Below are 22261 nucleotides of genomic sequence, written 5' to 3' on the forward strand. Positions count from 1 at the left end.
CTGTTAGTGTCCTCATGGTGGCGCCAGCCGGTGTCGTATTGCTTCGGCCTGATGCACGGTGCGTCAGCAGGGTGATCCACGTTGGTTACCTGATGAGGGGCAAGGTAGTCATTAGCAGAGTTGTTTTGCCTCACATTTTCGAGTTTGTTTCTGTCCTGAGCCTCGTGACGACTCTCGCTCACTTCGCTGGAGGTGTCGTATTCTGGTTTTGGTACTGGTTCAGGGTTATAGTTTGGATCAGGAAGGTCATTAACATACTGAGATGTGCGTTGTGGTGAGTCTTGCAGTGGAAACTCCAGACTCGACGTACTGCTTTGGCTATGCAGCTTGGGAGTTTGCGCGGCTTCTAGCGATTCTGCTTCGGCGAGGGCTGCGGCAGCTTCCCTTTTTGCTGCTAGGCTTTCTAAGGCGGCATCCACACGTGCCTTCTCTAACTGCATTCTTCTCTCTTGGTCGGCTCTCTCTAAGCGCGACCTTCTCTCTTGCTCGTCTCTCTCTAAGCGCGACCTTCTCTCTTGCTCGTCTCTCTCTAAGAGTGACCTTCTCTCTTCGTCATCTAGGCGTGCTTTTTCTAATTTAAGTTGCATCTCTTGGTCAGCAAAGCTCGCTCGTATTTTGGCGGCTTCAGCATTTGCGCGGGCAATGGCGACCGCGCTGCTGATGGATGTTGTCTTTGAGGAGACGGAAGTAACAGATCTTGTCCTATGTGATTTGTGAGACATGGTGTCTTGGGAAAGTGCTTGGCTGTGCAGAGATTGCTGCAGCTGTATTCAGTCTCTGTGTAGCCGGTGACTTGAATCCCACTAGTTGGATGGCTGCCGTTTCACTGATGAATCCCACTAGTTGGATGATTGCTGTTTCACTGTTCTGTCCTCACTAGCTGAGGCAGGCTCATACGTAGCTATACAGTCAGCTAAACCGCTATACCGGGGTCCAATAAGGAGACTGTGGTTGAGTCTGTGCTTTATTAAACGTAGTGGTATATTGATGCGGTGAAACTGTGAACAATGATATACATAGAATCAGTACATGGCATAGAACAGATACATAATACACATGATATACATTATGCATAACATTTAGAAAGCTAGTAACTAAACTGGGAGTACAACTGGTTAAACTAAGCTAATATAGAGCAGGAATATCTATAGGAAGCATAAAGACATACCGGCAATGCAATCGCAAGGGGAATGAAGTGAAGCGTCTTTCCTTGAAGGCAAACTGAAGAAAGTGAAAGGAAAAATGGAGGGAAATGGAGGCTGAGCTACCATAATGCATTGCAAAGGAGGAGGAGAATCAGACATGGATAATACAAAAACAAGATTGAACTGCCAACATAACTCTGACCGCTAGAGGGAGCCAAAGCATCACAGATGAATAAAGGCATGAATATATCAATACTGTATACTGAGGAAACTGCAATTATGCAAGCAAATAATCAGGGTAACAATATTAGATGGCGGAGACAGAACAATCTGTGTGATATATTCTGTGTCCTGTGAGTAAAGTGTTGTCAGACTGGAAATACGTGGAGAAGCAGTGAGATTTTATATGCGCCCATGTAACCAAGGAATTCCAGCCAGCGTCCTTCATTCAGACTCCAGCCAAAGCAGAGTGGACCTCCTGAAACACGGGGTGGTACTGAAAGAGGTACCCCAGATTGGTAGACCCCGTTACAATTCTGTGATCAGCCATGATCTGTGTAACCACAGGTACAGAGTGCTACTGAGTGCATAGAGGATGTGGTGACAGAATTCTGAGGAATGGGGGAGGGGGGGAAGTGATGTGAAAGGCCAGACTAAAGAGAGAAGTTTTTACGGCAGGCTTAAAACTGTGGATATACCAGATTGTCCTGGAGCCAGGAGTGGGAGACTCAGATTAAAAGCAGAATAGAGAGGACAGGTAGGGTGGTACAGATGAGAGAGCAGATGTAGGGCGGTGCAGCACTATGGAGAGGACGGGTTGGAAATAATAATAATAATAATTTTTATTTATATAGCGCCAACATATTCCGCACCGCTTTAAATAGACAGCGATGAGCAGATGTAGGGCAGTGCAGAAATGTGGAGAGGACGGGTAGGGTGGTAGACCAAGATGAGGGGATGTAGGGCGGTTCAGCACTGTGGAGAAGAGGGTTAGGGTGGTAGACAGAGATGAGGAGGAGGTATAGGGCGATTCACCCCTGTGGAGGAGGGCTAGGGTGGTAGACAGATGAGGAGATGTAGGGCGGTGCAGCACTGTGGAGAGGATGGGTAGGGTGGTAGACCAAGATGAGGGGATGTAGGGCGGTTCAGCACTGTGGAGAAGAGGGGTAGGGTGGTAGACAGAGATGAGGAGATATAGGGCGATTCACCCCTGTGGAGGAGGGCTAGGGTGGTAGACAGATGAGATGTAGGGCGGTGCACCCCTGTGGAGAGGAGGGGTAGGGTAGTAGGCAGATGAGGAGATGTAGGGCGGGGAAGCACTGTGGAGAGGAGGGGTAGGGTGGTAGACAGAGATGAGCTATAGGGTGGTGCACCCCTGTGGAGAGGAGGGGTAGGGTAGTAGGCAGATGAGGAGATGTAGGGCGGGAAGCACTGTGGAGAGGAGGGGTAGGGTGGTAGACAGAGATGAGATGTAGGGCGCTGCACCCCTGTGGAGAGGAGGGGTAGGGTAGTAGGCAGATGAGGAGATGTAGGGCGGGGAAGCACTGTGGAGAGGAGGGCTATGGTGGTAGACAGATGAGATGTAGGGCGGTGCACCCCTGTGGAGAGGAGGGGTAGGGTAGTAGGCAGATGAGGAGATGTAGGGCGGGGAAGCACTGTGGAGAGGAGGGGTAGGGTGGTAGACAGAGATGAGATATAGGGTGGTGCACCCCTGTGGAGAGGAGGGGTAGGGTAGTAGGCAGATGAGGAGATGTAGGGCGGGGAAGCACTGTGGAGAGGAGGGGTAGGGTGGTAGACAGAGATGAGATGTAGGGCGCTGCACCCCTATGGAGAGGAGGGGTAGGGTAGTAGGCAGATGAGGAGATGTAGGGCGGTGAAGCACTGTGGAGAGGAGGGGTAGGGTGCCAGACATGAGATGTAGGGTGAGGCAGCACTGTGGAGAGGACGGGTAGAGTGGTAGACAGAGATGTAGGGAGGTGAAGCTCTGTGGCGAGGATGGGCAGCATGGTAGGCAGAGATGAGGTGGAGATGTAGGATGCTGCAAAAGACGGGTAGGGGGATAGGCACAGGTGATGAGATGATGTGGGATGGTGCAGAACCTAGGAGAGACATGAAGGGTAGTAGAGATGAAGAGGAAATGTAGGGTAGTGTAGGGCGATGCAACACTGTGGAGGGCATGGGTAGATTGGTAGACAGATGAGATGTAGTGTGGTGTAGCACTGTGGAGCTTATGAGTATGATGGTAGACAGATGAGAAGAAACAGGGCAGTGCTGCACTGTGGAAAGCACGGGAAAGAAAGAGTGGTAGGCAGAGATGAGATGTAAGGTGGTGTAGCACTCTGTAGAGGACAAGTAGGTGTTAGATGAGGACATGTATGATCGTGTAGCATGCTGGAGAGGATGGGTAGAGTGGTAGACAGATGAGATGGTATAGGGCAGTGCAGCACTGTGGGAACAATGGGCATGCTGGTAAACGAGGAAGAGGTGTAGGGCGAGGAATAATAGGGTGATACATAGATGAAGAGATATTGGGTGGTGCAGCACTGTGGAGCGCTTTGTGAGTGAGAGTGATATATTTATATTGTACTCTGTAACGGATGGATAACCAGTGCAACAACTGGCACAGGGTGAAGGCATCAGTGTAACGGCTGGACAGAAATATGAACCTGGCCGCTGCATTCAAGATGGATTTGGAGAGGCGAGAGTTTAGAAAGATGTAGACCGATTAGTAGAAAGTTGCAGTAGTCCAGGCGAGAATGTATCGGAGCAAAAGTAAGAGTTTTAGAGAGTCAAAAGGTAAGAAATGTTTAGATTTTAAAGATGTTTTTGAGGTGCAGGTGACATAATAATAATAATCTTTATTTTTATAGCGCCAACATATTCCGCAGCGCTTTACAATTCTACAGTTCATGTACAAGTCATAAGCAACAACATTCAAAGTACCGTAATACAAAAATTAAAGCAAAATAATGACGACCCTCCCTGTAAGAGCTTACAATCTACAAATGACATGAGTGAGTGCGTGATCAGATGTATAGGGAGATTCTGGTTTGGCTATTATCCTAAGTCATGTGACAAGGCTCGTTAAAGGGTCGACATTGACTGTTAGGATTGCTACTTCCAATAGGTGGCACTAGAGTTCTAGTCTTCTTCCTCTCTGAAGAGACAATGATCAGATGTGGGGGTGAAGGAAAGATCTGCGTAAAGTGTGCTGCCGAGGAGTAATAGCAGAACCACTCTTAGAAAAGGCAATATCAGGTACAGGTAGGTTAGTAGAGGGAGGAAACACGAGGAGTTCAGTTTATGACAGGTTCAGTTTGACATGATGTTAGAGAAAACGGACAGACAATCCCTAATATTTTGTAGTAATGCGAGGGTGATATCAGGAGAAGTGTATAATTAGGAGTCATCAGTATAGATTTAGTACTGGAAACCAAATCTTCTGATAGATGGTCTAATAGTAGCTGAGGAACCCCAACAGTAAGGGGCAGAGGACCTAGGACTGAACGCTGATGGTAAAAGGAGGGGGCACAGGATTGAACCTTGAGGAACCCCAACAATAAGAGAAGGGACTGAACTGAATAGCCTCAAAATTACGGAGGACTGTGATCACAAAATCTGTAAATTAGCAACAAAAGTCCCCAACACAGCATAAAGAATCAATAATGTCTCTATTGAAAATACAAATTTTAAAATGTTTTAAGGAGATAAGAGCAAACTGAAAAAGCAGGATGGAAAGAAACCTACATTGGACGGAACATGTATGATGACAGTATCCTGGGTATAAATATACCACGTGTATTACCGTATTTTTCGGACTACAAGACGCACTTTTTCCCCCCCAAAAAAGGGGGGAAAATTGGGGGTGCGTCTAATAGTCGCAATGCAGGCTTACCATGGCAGCAGAGGTGCGGGGATGAGGAGGCGCAGTAAGCGGGGTCCCTTTCTCCGGTGAGGTAATGCAGCAGCCAGGTAACCAGCAGAGGCGGGTGAATCCTGTTGTTATCGGTGGGGGCGGCCATCTTCCTGAAGCCGCGCGTGTGCAGATGAAGCGCTCTGCTTCCCGGGGCTTCAGGAAAATGGCCGCCGCGATCTCCATCTGCGCACGCATGGCCTCCCGCGGCCATTTTCCTAAAGCCCCGGGAAGCAGAGTGCTTCATATGAGCACGCGCGGCTTCAGGAAGATGGCCGCCCCCACCGATAACAACAGGATTCACCCGGCTCTGCTGCTTACCGGGCTGCTGCATCACCTCACCGGGGAAAGGGACCCTTCTCACGCCATACCTCTCACTGCGCCTCCTCATCCCAGCACCTCCTCATCCCAGCACCTCTGCCGGTAATCACTGCTGCAACCCTCCCATGGACACCAGGCCGTGGCATCGCCCACCTAAGCAGAAAGTGACCCTGCTCAGGTGCACGCCACACCGCATCACCCCACCTCTGCCGACACCATGCCTCCTGTGACCCTGCTCTGCCACCACCAGCCCTCAGGTAAGATACTGTACATTCGGACAATAAGACGGACCCCCATCTTATAAAAAATCTTTTTTTCTGCAATATTCACCCCAAATTTGGGGTGCGTCTTATGGTCCGGTGCGTCTTATGGTCCGAAAAATATGGTACATCCAAGAGAAAGAATTTATTATCATCCGCTTGAGGCACAGATTCAATATTGCATATAGGTAAATACAGAGTAAAGTGCATAGTGCTCACAGCCAAAAGAGTCTTAAGACAGATATAAAATACTTAATACATCACACACATGTATCTGGGAGTTCCGCTTTCCCTGATTATTACATGGTTTTTTCCTGAGGCCAAAGTATAAAGTGCATAATCTCCTAAGGGCAATCAGGGACAGTGTCATACATATCAAAGATCAAGGGTCAATGGCAAAGTCTTCCTCAGAAGGGTGTAGAGTGTAAAGAGTGGAAACCAGATTGTAAAGGGTCAAGAAGAAAGTTGAGAGATAGCGGATTCTGGTGGCGAGCTATGGAGTTCACTACACCAGTCAGGAATGAAAGCAAGACTTCTGCTGTGCACCTCTTCATGAATCAGGAACGAGAAAAAGTTTTAGTCAACAATTATGGCATCATGTGAAAACAATCCACATTACAACTATGTTAGAGGATAAGATGTCAAAACAAAAAAATGGACATGTATAGGATCCAGTACAAATTATGTGAAATTCGAAAAAGAAAAATGTACACATGAACCAAAAATAATAAAACAAAGTACAAATTTTATTAATTAAGAAAAAAAAACACAACAATGACGGACAAGGTAAAAAAAGTGAGAAACCTCAAAGTGGCACCAAAACCCACCATATATCAAGTAGAGGCGGTACACAATAGGCTGTATACTAAAAAAGACATTCCAAGATAATATATAAAAAACAGAGAAAATCATGTAGTCATGTTATTCGCAAAGGAAAGTACAATAAATCCAAAAAAACAGATGTTCAGTAGACTACAAACATTACGCACGTTTTGGCTGCTGCCTTCTTCTGGGGGTTTTGAATCAGGAATGGATGACCCCACCATGCCTCCTCATCAGGAATAGCAAAAAAAATTATCAAAAAGCAAGTGCAATGCTGACTGCATGAGACCCCGACCCAAAGAGTACATAAGATGCAAGCAGAATCCTGACCCCAGGGAACCCGGACTGTAGGCGTAAGCTGTGGGCAGATGGGCAGCTACAGAAAACTAAACCTGGCCATGAATGACTGCAACTGGATGGGATATTGGCCGCAGTGAGCTTGATCAAGAGAGAGGTAGGTGTGAGCGACCTAGCAGTTGTGGCTGTGAGCAAAATCCAGGAGCAGAGTGCCAAACCTGGAAAGTGACAGCTTATAGCAGGATGCACGGATAACATGGAAATGGAGCACGCTGGAAGAAACCGGGACGCAGGGTACAGGTGACCTAGCAAGAGCAAAACGTGACCCTGGTAGCTCATAGAGCAAGTGACTGGGGCACAATATAGCACATGTTAGGTTAGGCTATGGGTTGAACTAGATGGACATATAGTCTTCCTTCAACCTTAATAACTATGTAACACTGTCTTACATTGTGATTGTGCCCTCTGCAGGCAGCAAAACTACCAATGTCTCATTAACATTAATTGATTTCCTACAAGGGCATGTTCACGTAGGGTGAATATATAATACAGCAGAAAATGGGATTTCACCAAATTTCATTCGGGTGCGGTGAAAAAAAAAAAAAAAAATCAAACGCAGAAATTTCCCATTGAGAACAATGGGAGGGGTGAGATTATTTGAAGCAGAACGGCGCAGAACACGTCACAATGTGTAACGAAAGATTTCCAAATCAGGAGGCTGCAGGCAGTCACGACTCGTCTTTCCAAATCAGGAGGCTGCAGGCAGTCACGACTCGTCTTTCCAAATCAGGAGGCTGCAGGCAGTCACGACTCGTCTGCAGATCCATCGCTCTCTCGTGTCCTGCGGCTACACAAGCTGCCGATAGTACAGAGATGGTTCAGACCCGATGAGATCGAAGGCAATGATCTGTCAGATCCAACACTCATGATAATTGCGTAATGTGAATGGGGCGAGCGCCTGAACGATCCGTACAGATACACTCGGTGTTCATCAAATCGTTTAGGTGACTAAATTCTACTTCAACTTTCAAAACTTGTAACATGTAAATGGAGATTGTTCGCTCGTTCAACGATCTGATCAGCACAAAAGGGAGAAGTGAAAATTCAAGTCAGAAATATGGAGATCGGGTTCCAAGGCAATAAATAGTTCAGTAGCTGCCGGAGCAATGGAGCGAGCGCAGATTCATTATCAAAAGAAAACTTCTCTAATTCTACAAAAGCTTCTTTGAACAAGTTCAATGGGAATTTCTGTACAATGACGTGATGCATTGGAAATAATTAGTATCACTTCTGAATGCGCCTACAAGTCAGATTATCTGTGTGAGCACGATGTAACGATCGCTCTTCGACCATTTCCGGCAGAAGCACTTGTGTGCGTCGTTTGCTCGATGAGAGTTACGATCACATCGTTCCAATTGTAACTGACCCGTAACTCAAACTCAAATAGGCTTTATTGGCAGGACCAAAATACATTTAGTGTTGCCAAAACAAGGAAAGTAAATGTGATGGGTAGGTTGAGCGAAACGGATCGTTCATTTTCAAAAGTCGCCGACTTTTGGCAAAGTCGGGTTTCATGAAACCTGACCCGATCCCTGTGTGGGGTCGGCCATGCGGTACGCGACTTTCGCACCAAAGTCGCGTTTCGTATGACACGCTTGGCGCCATTTTTTCAGCCAATAAAGGAGCGTGGGCAGAGTGATGACATAGGTCTTAGGGGCGTGGACGCCTATCGCCATCTTGTCGATTTCTGTTCAGGGACGGAGGGGAGAGAGAGAGAGAGAGAGGGAGGGGGAGGGAGAGAGAAAAAAATAAATAAAACAAAAATAAAAAAATAAAAAAAATTCCCATTGACTTGCATTGGGTTTCGTGTTTCGGTCGATCCCCGACTTTTCGCCATAATCGGCCGATTTCACTCGACTCGACTTTAGAGATAGTCGGGTTTCGCGAAACCCGACTCGACCCTAAAAAAGTAAAAGTCGCTCAACCCTAGTGACGGGGATTATGGGAATGGGGTGTTGGGGGCACAACTTGGGAAGTAATAGTCCATTTGGGGGTTTGAAGTTCCTCTCAGCTTATGACATATGGTGACATAATTCTCTTGAAGCAGGTGCCAACCCCCAGGGTCATTCATGGAAATTCTCACATTAGCCAAGGTGACGACACAGCCCCAGTCTATCCAACTGTTGCTGAACCTCCAAAACCTCTACAACAACATTGGGAAGTCATCACTTCTGAATTAAAGTAATAATGTTCCCATTCACTGACAACTAGCAGAGACCTTAGTAATGTGGAGAAAGTGAAATACAAACTTCCGGGACTTCTTATAACACAATTAGAAAAAATATGTAGAATTGAGAGTCCTCAGTGGTTGATACCTTTTAATGGCGAACTGAGAAGATGGTAACAAATTGCAGCTTTCCAGACTACACAGGTCTCTGCATCAGGCAAAGACGAAAACAAAATCTGAAGAATCACATATTTATCCTCCTGTACCAGTCGTGACTTGTATTGTTTAAGATTACTGTACTTGTTTTTATTGTGTATACCCCTCCTCACATGTAAAGCGCCGTGGAATAAATGGCGCTATAATAATAAATAATAATACAGTATTTATACACAACAGGACACAGGAATAATGCAATAGATAAGACAAGTGACGTGAAGCAGAACTATCATTATGGGAGAGGGATAAACAGTTGTGGCCATAAATATTGGAACAGTTCATGGATAAGGAGTGTGAAAGTTTTATTGTCCTCTACTGTGTCTTAGGCAGCCCCCAAATCTAAAAATCATCATTGTCAGAAGCCCCCTCTCCTCTCCATCAGGCTACAGGAACCTTTCCTTGCAACCAGAAAAAAATGTATAACTTGTTCATTTATATTGACCATGGACAAGATAAGGATCCCCAACTCATATCAAGACTACATCATCCTATCAAAAAAGCCTAGAGAACTCTTATTAAAATCATAGTAACACAGCAAGGCCGAAAAAAGCCACGTGTCCATCTATTTCAACCTGTATTCCGTGAGAATAAATCCCCAGATCTACGTCCTTCTACAGAACCTAATAATTGTAAGATACAATATTGTTCTGCTCCAGGAAGACCTCCAGGCCTCTCTTGAACCCCTCGACTGAGTTCGCCATTACCACCTCCTCAGGCAAGCAATTCCAGATTCTCACTGCCCTAACAGTAAAGAATCCTCTTCTATGTTGGTGGAAAAACCTTCTCTCCTCCAGACGCAAAGAATGCCCGCTTGTGCCCGTCACCTTCCTTGGTATAAACAGATCCTCAGATATTTGTATTGTCCCCTTGTATTAGATCGCCCCTCAATCGTCTTTTTTATAGACTAAATAATCCTAATTTTGCTAATCTATCTGGGTATTGTAGTTCCCCCATCCCATTTATTAATTTTGTTGCCCTCCTTTGTACTCTCTCTAGTTCCATTATATCCTTCCTGAGTACCGGTGCCCAAAACTGGACACAATACTCACTAGGGATTTGTACAGAGGCAGTATAATGCTCTCATCATGTGTATCCAGACCTCTTTTAAATCTAACAAATCGTTATTAAACATAATTATTAAAACATATACAGTGGGGCAAAAAAGTATTTAGTCAGTCAGCAATAGTGCAAGTTCCACCACTTAAAAAGATGAGAGGCGTCTGTAATTTACATCATAGGTAGACCTCAACTATAGGAGACAAACTGAGAAAAAAAAATCCAGAAAATCACATTGTCTGTTTTTTTTTAACATTTTATTTGCATATTATGGTGGAAAATAAGTATTTGGTCAGAAACAAAATTTCATCTCAATACTTTGTAATATATCCTTTGTTGGCAATGACAGAGGTCAAACGTTTTCTGTAAGTCTTCACAAGGTTGCCACACACTGTTGTTGGTATGTTGGCCCATTCCTCCATGCAGATCTCCTCTAGAGCAGTGATGTTTTTGGCTTTTCGCTTGGCAACACGGACTTTCAACTCCCTCCAAAGGTTTTCTATAGAGTTAAGATCTGTAGACTGGCTAGGCCACTCCAGGACCTTGAAATGCTTCTTATGAAGCCACTCCTTCGTTGCCCTGGCGGTGTGCTTTGGATCATTGTCATGTGGAAAGACCCAGCCACGTTTCATCTTCAATGCCCTTGCTGATGGAAGGAGGTTTGCACTCTAAATCTCACAATACATGGCCCCATTCATTCTTTCATGTACCCGGATCAGTCATCCTGGCCCCTTTGCAGAGGAACAGCCCCAAAGCATGATGTTTCCACCACCATGCTTTACAGTAGGTATGGTGTTTGATGGATGCAACTCAGTATTCTTTTTCCTCCAAACACGACAAGTTGTGTTTCTACCAAACAGTTCCAGTTTGGTTTCATCAGACCATAGGATATTCTCCCAAAACTCCTCTGGATCATCCAAATGCTCTCTAGCAAACTTCAGACGGGCCCGGACATGTACTGGCTTAAGCAGTGGGACACGTCTGGCACTGCAGGATCTGAGTCCATGGTGGCATAGTGTGTTACTTATGGTAGGCCTTGTTACATTGGTCCCAGCTCTCTGCAGTTCATTCACTAGGTCCCCCCGCGTGGTTCTGGGATTTTTGCTCACCGTTCTTGTGATCATTCTGACCCCACGGGGTGGGATTTTGCACGGAGCCCCAGATCGAGGGAGATTATCAGTGGTCTTGTATGTCTTCCATTTTCTAATTATTGCTCCCACTGTTGATTTCTTCACTCCAAGCTGGTTGGCTATTGCAGATTCAGTCTTCCCAGCCTGGTGCAGGGCTACAATTTTGTTTCTGGTGTCCTTTGGCAGCTCTTTGGTCTTCACCATAGTGGAGTTTGGAGTCAGACTGTTTGAGGGTATGCACAGGTGTCTTTTTATACTGATAACAAGTTTAAACAGGTGCCATTACTACAGGTAATGAGTGGAGGAAAGAGGAGACTCTTAAAGAAGAAGTCACAGGTCTGTGAGAGCCAGAAATCTTGATTGTTTGTTTCTGACCAAATTCTTATTTTCCACCATAATATGCAAATAAATTGTTAAAAAAACAGACAATGTGATTTTCTGGATTTTTTTTTTCTCAGTTTGTCTCCCATAGTTGAGGTCTACCTATGATGTAAATTACAGACGCCTCTCATCTTTTTAAGTGGTGGAACTTGCACTATTGCTGACTGACTAAATACTTTTTTGCCCCACTGTATATTATAAGGTAGCACATGATTAGACAATATATGTTACATTCAAGTAAGAAGTGGTATTAATAGTAGACAATTCTTTAAAATACATGATTGTTCTCAAAAAAAGCCTTCCTCATTTTATGGGAATATGGAACTATATTTACTATATACCCACATGGATTTAAATATTCTTATAAATAAGGAGGGGAAAAAATGCAGTCACAGATCTCCACAATTTATTTATATAAAATCAAAGAATAGAATGCATAGGATGGTTATACATATTTTTTATTATTTTACTGCCCTCTAGTGGGATAGAAATAATTACATCCTAATGATGATATAAAATACATATCCTGCTGCTGCAATCCTCCCTATAGTTCCTTATATGTATTTTACAGAGTGTGCCAAGCATCATTTAATAACTGTATATACCTTTATATGTCTGTATCATAGTAAGAGCAAAAATGCATAAAAAGACATCTGGTGACCCCTCTTTCTGGCTGTATCTCTGGGGTACGGTCTGGTGACCCCTCTTTCTGGCTGTATCTCTGGGGTACGGTCTGGTGACCTCTCTTTCTGGCTGTTTCTCTGGGGTACGGTCTGGTGACCCCTCTTTCTGGCTGTATCTCTGGGGTACGGTCTGGTGACCCCTCTTTCTGGCTGTATCTTTGGGGTACGGTCTGGTGACCCCTCTTTCTGGCTGTATCTCTGGGGTACGGTCTGGTGACCCCTCTTTCTGGCTGTATCTCTGGGGTACGGTCTGGTGACCCCTCTTTCTGGCTGTATCTCTGGGATACGGTCTGGTGACCCCTCTTTCTGGCTGTATCTCTGGGGTACGGTCTGGTGACCCCTCTTTCTGGCTGTATCTCTGGGATACGGTCTGGTGATCCCTCTTTCTGGCTGTATCTCTGGGGTACGGTCTGGTGACCCCTCTTTCTGGCTGTATCTCTGGGGTACGGTCTGGTGACCCCTCTTTCTGGCTGTATCTCTGGGGTACGGTCTGGTGACCCCTCTTTCTGGCTGTATCTCTGGGGTACGGTCTGGTGACCTCTCTTTCTGGCTGTATCTCTGGGGTACGGTCTGGTGACCCCTCTTTCTGGCTGTATCTCTGGGGTACGGTCTGGTGACCCCTCTTTCTGGCTGTATCTCTGGGATACGGTCTGGTGACCCCTCTTTCTGGCTGTATCTCTGGGGTACGGTCTGGTGACCCCTCTTTCTGGCTGTTTCTCTGGGGTACGGTCTGGTGACCCCTCTTTCTGGCTGTATCTCTGGGGTACGGTGTGGTGACCCCTCTTTCTGGCTGTATCTCTGGGGTACGGTCTGGTGACCCCTCTTTCTGGCTGTATCTCTGGGGTACGGTCTGGTGGCCCCTCTTTCTGGCTGTGTCTCTGGGGTACGGTCTGGTGACCTCTCTTTCTGGCTGTATCTCTGGGGTACGGTCTGGTGACCCCTCTTTCTGGCTGTATCTCTGGGGTACGGTCTGGTGACCCCTCTTTCTGGCTGTATCTCTGGGGTACGGTCTGGTGACCCCTCTTTCTGGCTGTGTCTCTGGGGTACGGTCTGGTGACCCCTCTTTCTGGCTGTATCTCTGGGGTACGGTCTGGTGACCTCTCTTTCTGGCTGTTTCTCTGGGGTACGGTCTGGTGACCCCTCTTTCTGGCTCTATCTCTGGGGTACGGTCTGGTGACCCCTCTTTCTGGCTGTATCTCTGGGGTACGGTCTGGTGACCCCTCTTTCTGGCTGTATCTCTGGGGTATGGTCTGGTGACCCCTCTTTCTGGCTGTATCTCTGCGGTACGGTCTGGTGACCCCTCTTTCTGGCTGTATCTCTGGGGTACGGTCTGGTGACCCCTCTTTATAGCTGTATCTCTGGGGTATGGTCTGGTGACCCCTCTTTCTGGCTGTATCTCTGGGGTACGGTCTGGTGACCCCTCTTTCTGGCTGTATCTCTGGGGTACGGTCTGGTGACCCCTCTTTCTGGCTGTATCTCTGGGGTACGGTCTGGTGACCCCTCTTTATAGCTGTATCTCTGGGGTACGGTCTGGTGACCCCTCTTTCTGGCTGTATCTCTGGGGTACGGTCTGGTGACCCCTCTTTCTGCCTGTATCTCTGGGGTACGGTCTGGTGACCCCTCTTTCTGGCTGTGTCTCTGGGGTACGGTCTGGTGACCCCTCTTTCTGGCTGTATCTCTGGGGTACGGTCTGGTGACCTCTCTTTCTGGCTGTTTCTCTGGGGTACGGTCTGGTGACCCCTCTTTCTGGCTCTATCTCTGGGGTACGGACTGTAACATAGTAACATAGTAACATAGTTAGTAAGGCCGAAAAAAGACATTTGTCCATCCAGTTCAGCCTATATTCCATCATAATAAATACCCAGATCTACGTCCTTCTACAGAACCTAATAATTGTATGATACAATATTGTTCTGCTCCAGGAAGACATCCAGGCCTCTCTTGAACCCCTCGACTGAGTTCGCCATCACCACCTCCTCAGGCAAGCAATTCCAGATTCTCACTGCCCTAACAGTAAAGAATCCTCTTCTATGTTGGTGGAAAAACCTTCTCTCCTCCAGACGCAAAGAATGCCCCCTTGTGCCCGTCACCTTCCTTGGTATAAACAGATCCTCAGCGAGATATTTGTATTGTCCCCTTATATACTTATACATGGTTATTAGATCGCCCCTCAGTCGTCTTTTTTCTAGACTAAATAATCCTAATTTCGCTAATCTATCTGGGTATTGTAGTTCTCCCATCCCCTTTATTAATTTTGTTGCCCTCCTTTGTACTCTCTCTAGTTCCATTATATCCTTCCTGAGCACCGGTGCCCAAAACTGGACACAGTACTCCATGTGCGGTCTAACTAGGGATTTGTACAGAGGCAGTATAATGCTCTCATCATGTGTATCCAGACCTCTTTTAATGCACCCCATGATCCTGTTTGCCTTGGCAGCTGCTGCCTGGCACTGGCTGCTCCAGGTAAGTTTATCATTAACTAGGATCCCCAAGTCCTTCTCCCTGTCAGATTTACCCAGTGGTTTCCCGTTCAGTGTGTAATGGTGATATTGATTCCCTCTTCCCATGTGTATAACCTTACATTTATCATTGTTAAACCTCATCTGCCACCTTTCAGCCCAAGTTTCCAACTTATCCAGATCCATCTGTAGCAGAATACTATCTTCTCTTGTATTAACTGCTTTACATAGTTTTGTATCATCTGCAAATATCGATATTTTACTGTGTAAACCTTCTACCAGATCATTAATGAATATGTTGAAGAGAACAGGTCCCAATACTGACCCCTGCGGTACCCCACTGGTCACAGCGACCCAGTTAGAGACTATACCATTTATAACCACCCTCTGCTTTCTATCACTAAGCCAGTTACTAACCCATTTACACACATTTTCCCCCAGACCAAGCATTCTCATTTTGTGTACCAATCTCTTGTGCGGCACGGTATCAAACGCTTTGGAAAAATCGAGATATACCACGTCCAATGACTCACCGTGGTCCAGTCTATAGCTTACCTCTTCATAAAAACTGATTAGATTGGTTTGACAGGAGCGATTTCTCATAAACCCATGCTGATATGGAGTTAAACAGTTATTCTCATTAAGATAATCCAGAATAACATCCCTCAGAAACCCTTCAAATATTTTACCAACAATAGAGGTTAGACTTACTGGCCTATAATTTCCAGGTTCACTTTTAGAGCCCTTTTTGAATATTGGCACCACATTTGCTATGCGCCAGTCCTGCGGAACAGACCCTGTCGCTATAGAGTCACTAAAAATAAGAAATAATGGTTTATCTATTACATTACTTAGTTCTCTTAGTACTCGTGGGTGTATGCCATCCGGACCCGGAGATTTATCTATTTTAATCTTATTTAGCCGGTTTCGCACCTCTTCTTGGGTTAGATTGGTGACCCTTAATATAGGTTTTTCATTGTTTCTTGGGATTTCACCTAGCATTTCATTTTCCACCGTGAATACCGTGGAGAAGAAGGTGTTTAATATGTTAGCTTTTTCCTCGTCATCTACAACCATTCTTTCCTCACTATTTTTTAAGGGGCCTACATTTTCAGTTTTTATTCTTTTACTATTGATATAGTTGAAGAACAGTTTGGGATTAGTTTTACTCTCCTTAGCAATGTGCTTCTCTGTTTCCTTTTTGGCAGCTTTAATTAGTTTTTTAGATAAAGTATTTTTCTCCCTATAGTTTTTTAGAGCTTCAATGGTGCCATCCTGCTTTAGTAGTGCAAATGCTTTCTTTTTACTGTTAATTGCCTGTCTTACTTCTTTGTTTAGCCACATTGGGTTTTTCCTATTTCTAGTCCTTTTATTCCCACAAGGTATAAACCGCTTACACTGCCTATTTAGGATGTTCTTAAACATTTCCCATTTATTATCTGTATTCTCATTTCTGAGGATATTGTCCCAGTCTACCAGATTAAGGGCATCTCTAAGCTGTTCAAACTTTGCCTTCCTAAAGTTCAATGTTTTTGTGACTCCCTGACAAGTCCCCCTAGTGAAAGACAGGTGAAACTGCACAATATTGTGGTCGCTATTTCCTAAATGCCCAACCACCTGCAGATTTGTTATTCTGTCAGGTCTATTAGATAGTATTAGGTCTAAAAGTGCTGCTCCTCTGGTTGGATTCTGCACCAATTGTGAAAGATAATTTTTCTTGGTTATTAGCAGAAACCTGTTGCCTTTATGGGTTTCACAGGTTTCTGTTTCCCAGTTAATATCCGGGTAGTTAAAGTCCCCCATAACCAGGACCTCATTATGGGTTGCAGCTTCAGGACTGGTGACCCCTCTTTCTGGCTGTATCTCTGGGATACGGTCTGGTGACCCCTCTTTCTGGCTGTATCTCTGGGGTACGGTCTGGTGACCCCTCTTTCTGGCTGTATCTCTGGGGTACGGTCTGGTGACCCCTCTTTCTGGCTGTGTCTCTGGGGTACGGTCTGGTGACCCCTCTTTCTGGCTGTATCTCTGGGGTACGGTCTGGTGACCCCTCTTTCTGGCTGTATCTCTGGGGTACGGTCTGGTGACCCCTCTTTCTGGCTGTATCTCTGGGGTACGGTCTGGTGACCCCTCTTTCTGGCTGTATCTCTGGGATACGGTCTGGTGACCCCTCTTTCTGGCTGTATCTTTGGGGTACGGTCTGGTGACCCCTCTTTCTGGCTGTATCTCTGGGGTACGGTCTGGTGACCCCTCTTTATAGCTGTATCTCTGGGGTACGGTCTGGTGACCCCTCTTTCTGGCTGTATCTCTGGGGTACGGTCTGGTGACCCCTCTTTCTGGCTGTATCTCTGGGGTACGGTCTGGTGACCCCTCTTTCTGGCTGTATCTCTGGGGTACGGTCTGGTGACCCCTCTTTCTGGCTGTATCTCTGGGGTACGGTCTGGTGACCTCTCTTTCTGGCTGTATCTCTGGGATACGGTCTGGTGACCCCTCTTTCTGGCTGTGTCTCTGGGGTACGGTCTGGTGACCTCTCTTTCTGGCTGTGTCTCTGGGGTACGGTCTGGTGACCTCTCTTTCTGGCTGTTTCTCTGGGGTACGGTCTGGTGACCCCTCTTTCTGGCTGTATCTCTGGGGTACGGTCTGGTGACCCCTCTTTCTGGCTGTATCTCTGGGGTACGGTCTGGTGACCCCTCTTTCTGGCTGTATCTCTGGGGTACGGTCTGGTGACCCCTCTTTCTGGCTGTATCTCTGGGGTACGGTCTGGTGACCCCTCTTTCTGGCTGTATCTCTGGGGTACGGTCTGGTGACCCCTCTTTCTGGCTGTATCTCTGGGGTACGGTCTGGTGACCCCTCTTTCTGGCTGTATCTCTGGGGTACGGTCTGGTGACCCCTCTTTCTGGCTGTGTCTCTGGGGTACGGTCTGGTGACCCCTCTTTCTGGCTGTATCTCTGGGGTACGGTCTGGTGACCCCTCTTTCTGGCTGTGTCTCTGGGGTACGGTCTGGTGACCCCTCTTTCTGGCTGTATCTCTGGGGTACGGTCTGGTGACCCCTCTTTCTGGCTGTATCTCTGGGGTACGGTCTGGTGACCCCTCTTTCTGGCTGTATCTCTGGGGTACGGTCTGGTGACCCCTCTTTCTGGCTGTATCTCTGGGGTACGGTCTGGTGACCCCTCTTTCTGGCTGTATCTCTGGGGTACGGTCTGGTGACCCCTCTTTCTGGCTGTATCTCTGGGGTACGGTCTGGTGACCCCTCTTTCTGGCTGTATCTCTGGGGTACGGTCTGGTGACCCCTCTTTCTGGCTGTATCTCTGGGGTACGGTCTGGTGACCCCTCTTTCTGGCTGTATCTCTGGGGTACGGTCTGGTGACCCCTCTTTCTGGCTGTATCTCTGGGGTACGGTCTGGTGACCCCTCTTTCTGGCTGTATCTCTGGGATACGGTCTGGTGACCCCTCTTTCTGGCTGTATCTTTGGGGTACGGTCTGGTGACCCCTCTTTCTGGCTGTATCTCTGGGATACGGTCTGGTGACCCCTCTTTCTGGCTGTATCTCTGGGGTACGGTCTGGTGACCCCTCTTTCTGGCTGTATCTCTGGGGTACGGTCTGGTGACCCCTCTTTCTGGCTGTATCTCTGGGGTACGGTCTGGTGACCCCTCTTTCTGGCTGTATCTCTGGGGTATGGTCTGGTGACCCCTCTTTCTGGCTGTATCTCTGGGGTACGGTCTGGTGACCCCTCTTCCTGGCTGTATCTCTGGGGTACGGTCTGGTGACCCCTCTTTCTGGCTGTATCTCTGGGGTACGGTCTGGTGACCCCTCTTTCTGGCTGTATCTCTGGGGTACGGTCTGGTGACCCCTCTTTCTGGCTGTATCTCTGGGGTACGGTCTGGTGACCCCTCTTCCTGGCTGTATCTCTGGGGTACGGTCTGGTGACCCCTCTTTCTGGCTGTATCTCTGGGGTACGGTCTGGTGACCCCTCTTCCTGGCTGTATCTCTGGGGTACGGTCTGGTGACCCCTCTTTCTGGCTGTATCTCTGGGGTACGGTCTGGTGACCCCTCTTTCTGGCTGTATCTCTGGGGTACGGTCTGGTGACCCCTCTGGGGTCTCACACAGTCACCTCCTCCTCCTCCTCCTCCTTCTTCTCCTCCTCCTCCTCCTTCTTCTCCTCCTCCTCCTCCTTGTCTTTGGTTGTGAGTGACGACGCAATTTCATCTGCTGTGAGAAGAACTGAGGCGGCTCCCGAATCGTCCAATTAGATCGCTGCTTTCACTTTACCTCATAGTTCGGAGCGCCCGTGTGATTGGTTGGAAGGCGCTCACCGCTCTCGGTGATTGGTGAAGTGTTCGGCTTTAGACAGTAAGAATTCTCATAGGCCACGCCTATTATTTATTAGTCTCCTAGCAACCATTCATGACGGCAGTCAATTACTGATAGAGCTCGTGACGTCACAGACGCGCATTGATTCATGCTCTATTAAGTTGATGGAAAATAGTGCCTCCGGATTCCCGCTGACCGGGACGTGGGATGGTCACGGTACGTACGACAGTGAAGTTGGAGTCTCTCTATGTGTTCCTCGCGTCTCTGTGGCAGAGGCCTGGTGAGCAGGAAGTAACTTCTATGGTGCTTACACGGAGGCGGAGGGATCGTGAGCGGCGGCGTGTTACGTCCTATATAAGAGAAGCGCGTCAGTAGTGAGACGTCTGTCAGCGTAGAGTCGCTGCATCAGCTGGAGAGTCCGTTTGTAGCGGTGCCGCGACCTGGTGAGTGACAGGACGGGGGATGGCGGCGGGAGCGGTATATCACTGTGTGACGTCACAGAGCGAGTGTTATACCGTGTGTGACAGTGGTCAGGAGGGGGATCTAATATTGTGCATCATTACAGGTGACGGCCCGGTGCTGTGTATGCTGATCTATGTAACATCAGGTATAACATGGGTATAACATGGGTATATCGTCTGTGCTGCGTATGCTGGTCTATTAGTAACATGTGGTATAATATACTAATATATCAGCATACGCGACACCGAGCCGTTATATATGTCACACAGGGTATAATATACTAATATATCAGCATACGCGGCACCGAGCCATTATATATCACACAAGGTATAATATACTAATATATCAGCATACGCGGCACCGAGCCATTATATATGTCACACAGGGTATAATATACTAATATATCAGCATACGCGGCACCGAGCCATTATATATCACACAAGGTATAGTATACTAATATATAATGGCTCGGTGCCGCGTATGCTGATATATTAGTATATTATACCACATGTTACATATATAATGGCTCGGTGCCGCGTATGCTGATATATTAGTACATTATACCTTGTGTGATATATCAGCATACGCGGCACCGAGCCAATATATATCACACAAGGTATAATGTACTAATATATCAGCATACGCGGCACCGAGCCATTATATATGTAACATGTGGTATAATATACTAATATATCAGCATACGCGGTACCGAGCCATGATATATTAGTATATTATACCCTGTGTGACATATATAATGGCTCGGTGCCGCGTATGCTGATATATTAGTATATTATACCTTGTGTGATATATAATGGCTCGGTGCCACATATGCTGATATATTAGTATATTATACCCTGTGTGACATATATAATGGCTCGGTGCCGCGTATGCTGATATATTAGTATATTATACCTTGTGTGATATATAATGGCTCGGTGCCGCGTATGCTGATATATTAGTATATTATACCCTGTGTGACATATAACAGCATACATGGTACCGAGCCATTATATATGTCACACAGGGTATAATATACTAATATATATCAGCATACGCGGCACCGAGCCATTATGTCACACAGAGTATAATATACTAATATATCAGCATACGCGACACCGAGCCGTTATATATGGGGTGGTGCGTTGTGCCGCCTGTTGCATAGAGCGGTGGGGTGGTGCGTTGTGCCGCCTGTTGCATGGTGGGGTGGTGCGTTGTGCTGCCTGTTGCATGGTGGGGTGGTGCGTTGTGCCGCCTGTTGCATGGTGGGGTGGTGCGTTGTGCCGCCTGTTGCATGGTGGGGTGGTGCGTTGTGCCGCCTGTTGCATAGAGCGGTGCTCTGTATAGTTCCTTCACTGCTGGATGTACTTAGTGGTCTTGGACTGGGGGAGCCCCAATAGTCTTGCGATACGGAGGAGGGGAGCGCCCTGCGCTGGGTGGGCCGCGGTGTGAGGAGAGTTGACGCTACCATCTGTCGCTTGGCACGGGGGGGCCCATCGGGGCGCTGATCGCTCATACTTTGGGGAGGTTTCTCCTAGATTCCCCCGGTTATTCTGAAGTGGCACCGCTTGTCCGCTGCCGTCTGAACGCAGGTGATTCCTTGGTGATGACTGAACCATGTCCGATAGCGCTGCGGTCTGGAGAGACGTGCCTCATGTCAGTGTCCACGGGTGAGCCACAGGCGACTGACATCCCATCCACTGTGCTGTAACACGTCCATAAGTACGCAGCGTCCAAACCGCAGCGATTACTGACTGTGCGCACATACCCTAATGTCACACAAGTGGTGCCAGCTGTTGGAGGACCACAGTTCCCAGCATGTCAGGGCTCTGTAACAGCTGGAGAGTGGCAGTAGTCATACTGATGAATCTTGACTGATACACTGTGACTAAGTGTCAGCTCTGACAGATTTACACGGACTTCCTCTGTGGATCTCTGCTTGCTGTCAGTGAGTTCTTGGCATTATTTACCCTTCTCCAGGACTTGGCCCTCGTTATGGGGGTCTGTTGTCCCTCAGAGTCCCGGGGGTCTTGGTGCCTTCTGTCCATATTTGCACCGCGGCAGCCTGCACTATATATAGCCGGGGCTCTGTTCGGGGAACGCTGATACACCCTGTTAAAATAGTCTGTGTGTCACTGTATGGGGGTGGGGGGCTGTCATGGCGGCTGAGCCCTGCGCTGACGTCAGACATGAGTGCATCGCTGACTACATGACATTGTCGAAATGCTTCACCTGTCCGGAGCTTCGGGTCTACTCCAGTCACATCCAGAGCTGCAATCAGACTATGCTGTAGATGGGAGGCCCCCATGTTTATACACTGCAGTTTTGTGTTTTCAGCAGTCAAAACCTACTTTCTTGGCACCAAAAAAAACTCTGAAAAACGCAAGTTTGGGTTTTGACGCAAATTATTTGACTACATTATAGTCGTCATTTTATTCCTTAAAGGCTGGAAACTGCCGACGCTGCACGCTTCAATTCAGGCAAAACTCTGCTCACTCATTTCTATTCCTGAGAAATCGCAGCTTTGGCTTAAAAAATAAAAATAAAGTGTGAACATGGCCTGGGAATGTTTAGCTTGAGGAG

General features: G+C 47.2%; 1 protein-coding gene across 3 annotated transcripts in view; it reads left to right on the forward strand.

The window, feature by feature from the left end:
* The first annotated feature begins 19583 nt into the window (after positions 1-19583).
* The window catches only part of TENT5C (terminal nucleotidyltransferase 5C), a 46485-nt gene continuing 43807 nt past the window's right edge, over positions 19584-22261 (forward strand). Inside the window, exons 1-2 of one of the 3 annotated variants that reach the window (XM_069760447.1) lie at positions 19607-19662; positions 19785-19826. In XM_069760447.1, coding sequence (XP_069616548.1) covers positions 19805-19826 — 22 coding nt within the window. In that variant the 5' untranslated portion in view covers positions 19607-19662; positions 19785-19804. Of the gene's footprint in view, positions 19663-19784; positions 19827-22261 lie in introns of all 3 variants that reach the window. The other 2 variants (XM_069760448.1, XR_011319738.1) reach the window with 2 other exon arrangements.

This window comes from Ranitomeya imitator, chromosome 3 (genome assembly GCF_032444005.1).
Source record: "Ranitomeya imitator isolate aRanImi1 chromosome 3, aRanImi1.pri, whole genome shotgun sequence".
NCBI classification, from domain to species: Eukaryota; Metazoa; Chordata; class Amphibia; order Anura; family Dendrobatidae; genus Ranitomeya; species Ranitomeya imitator.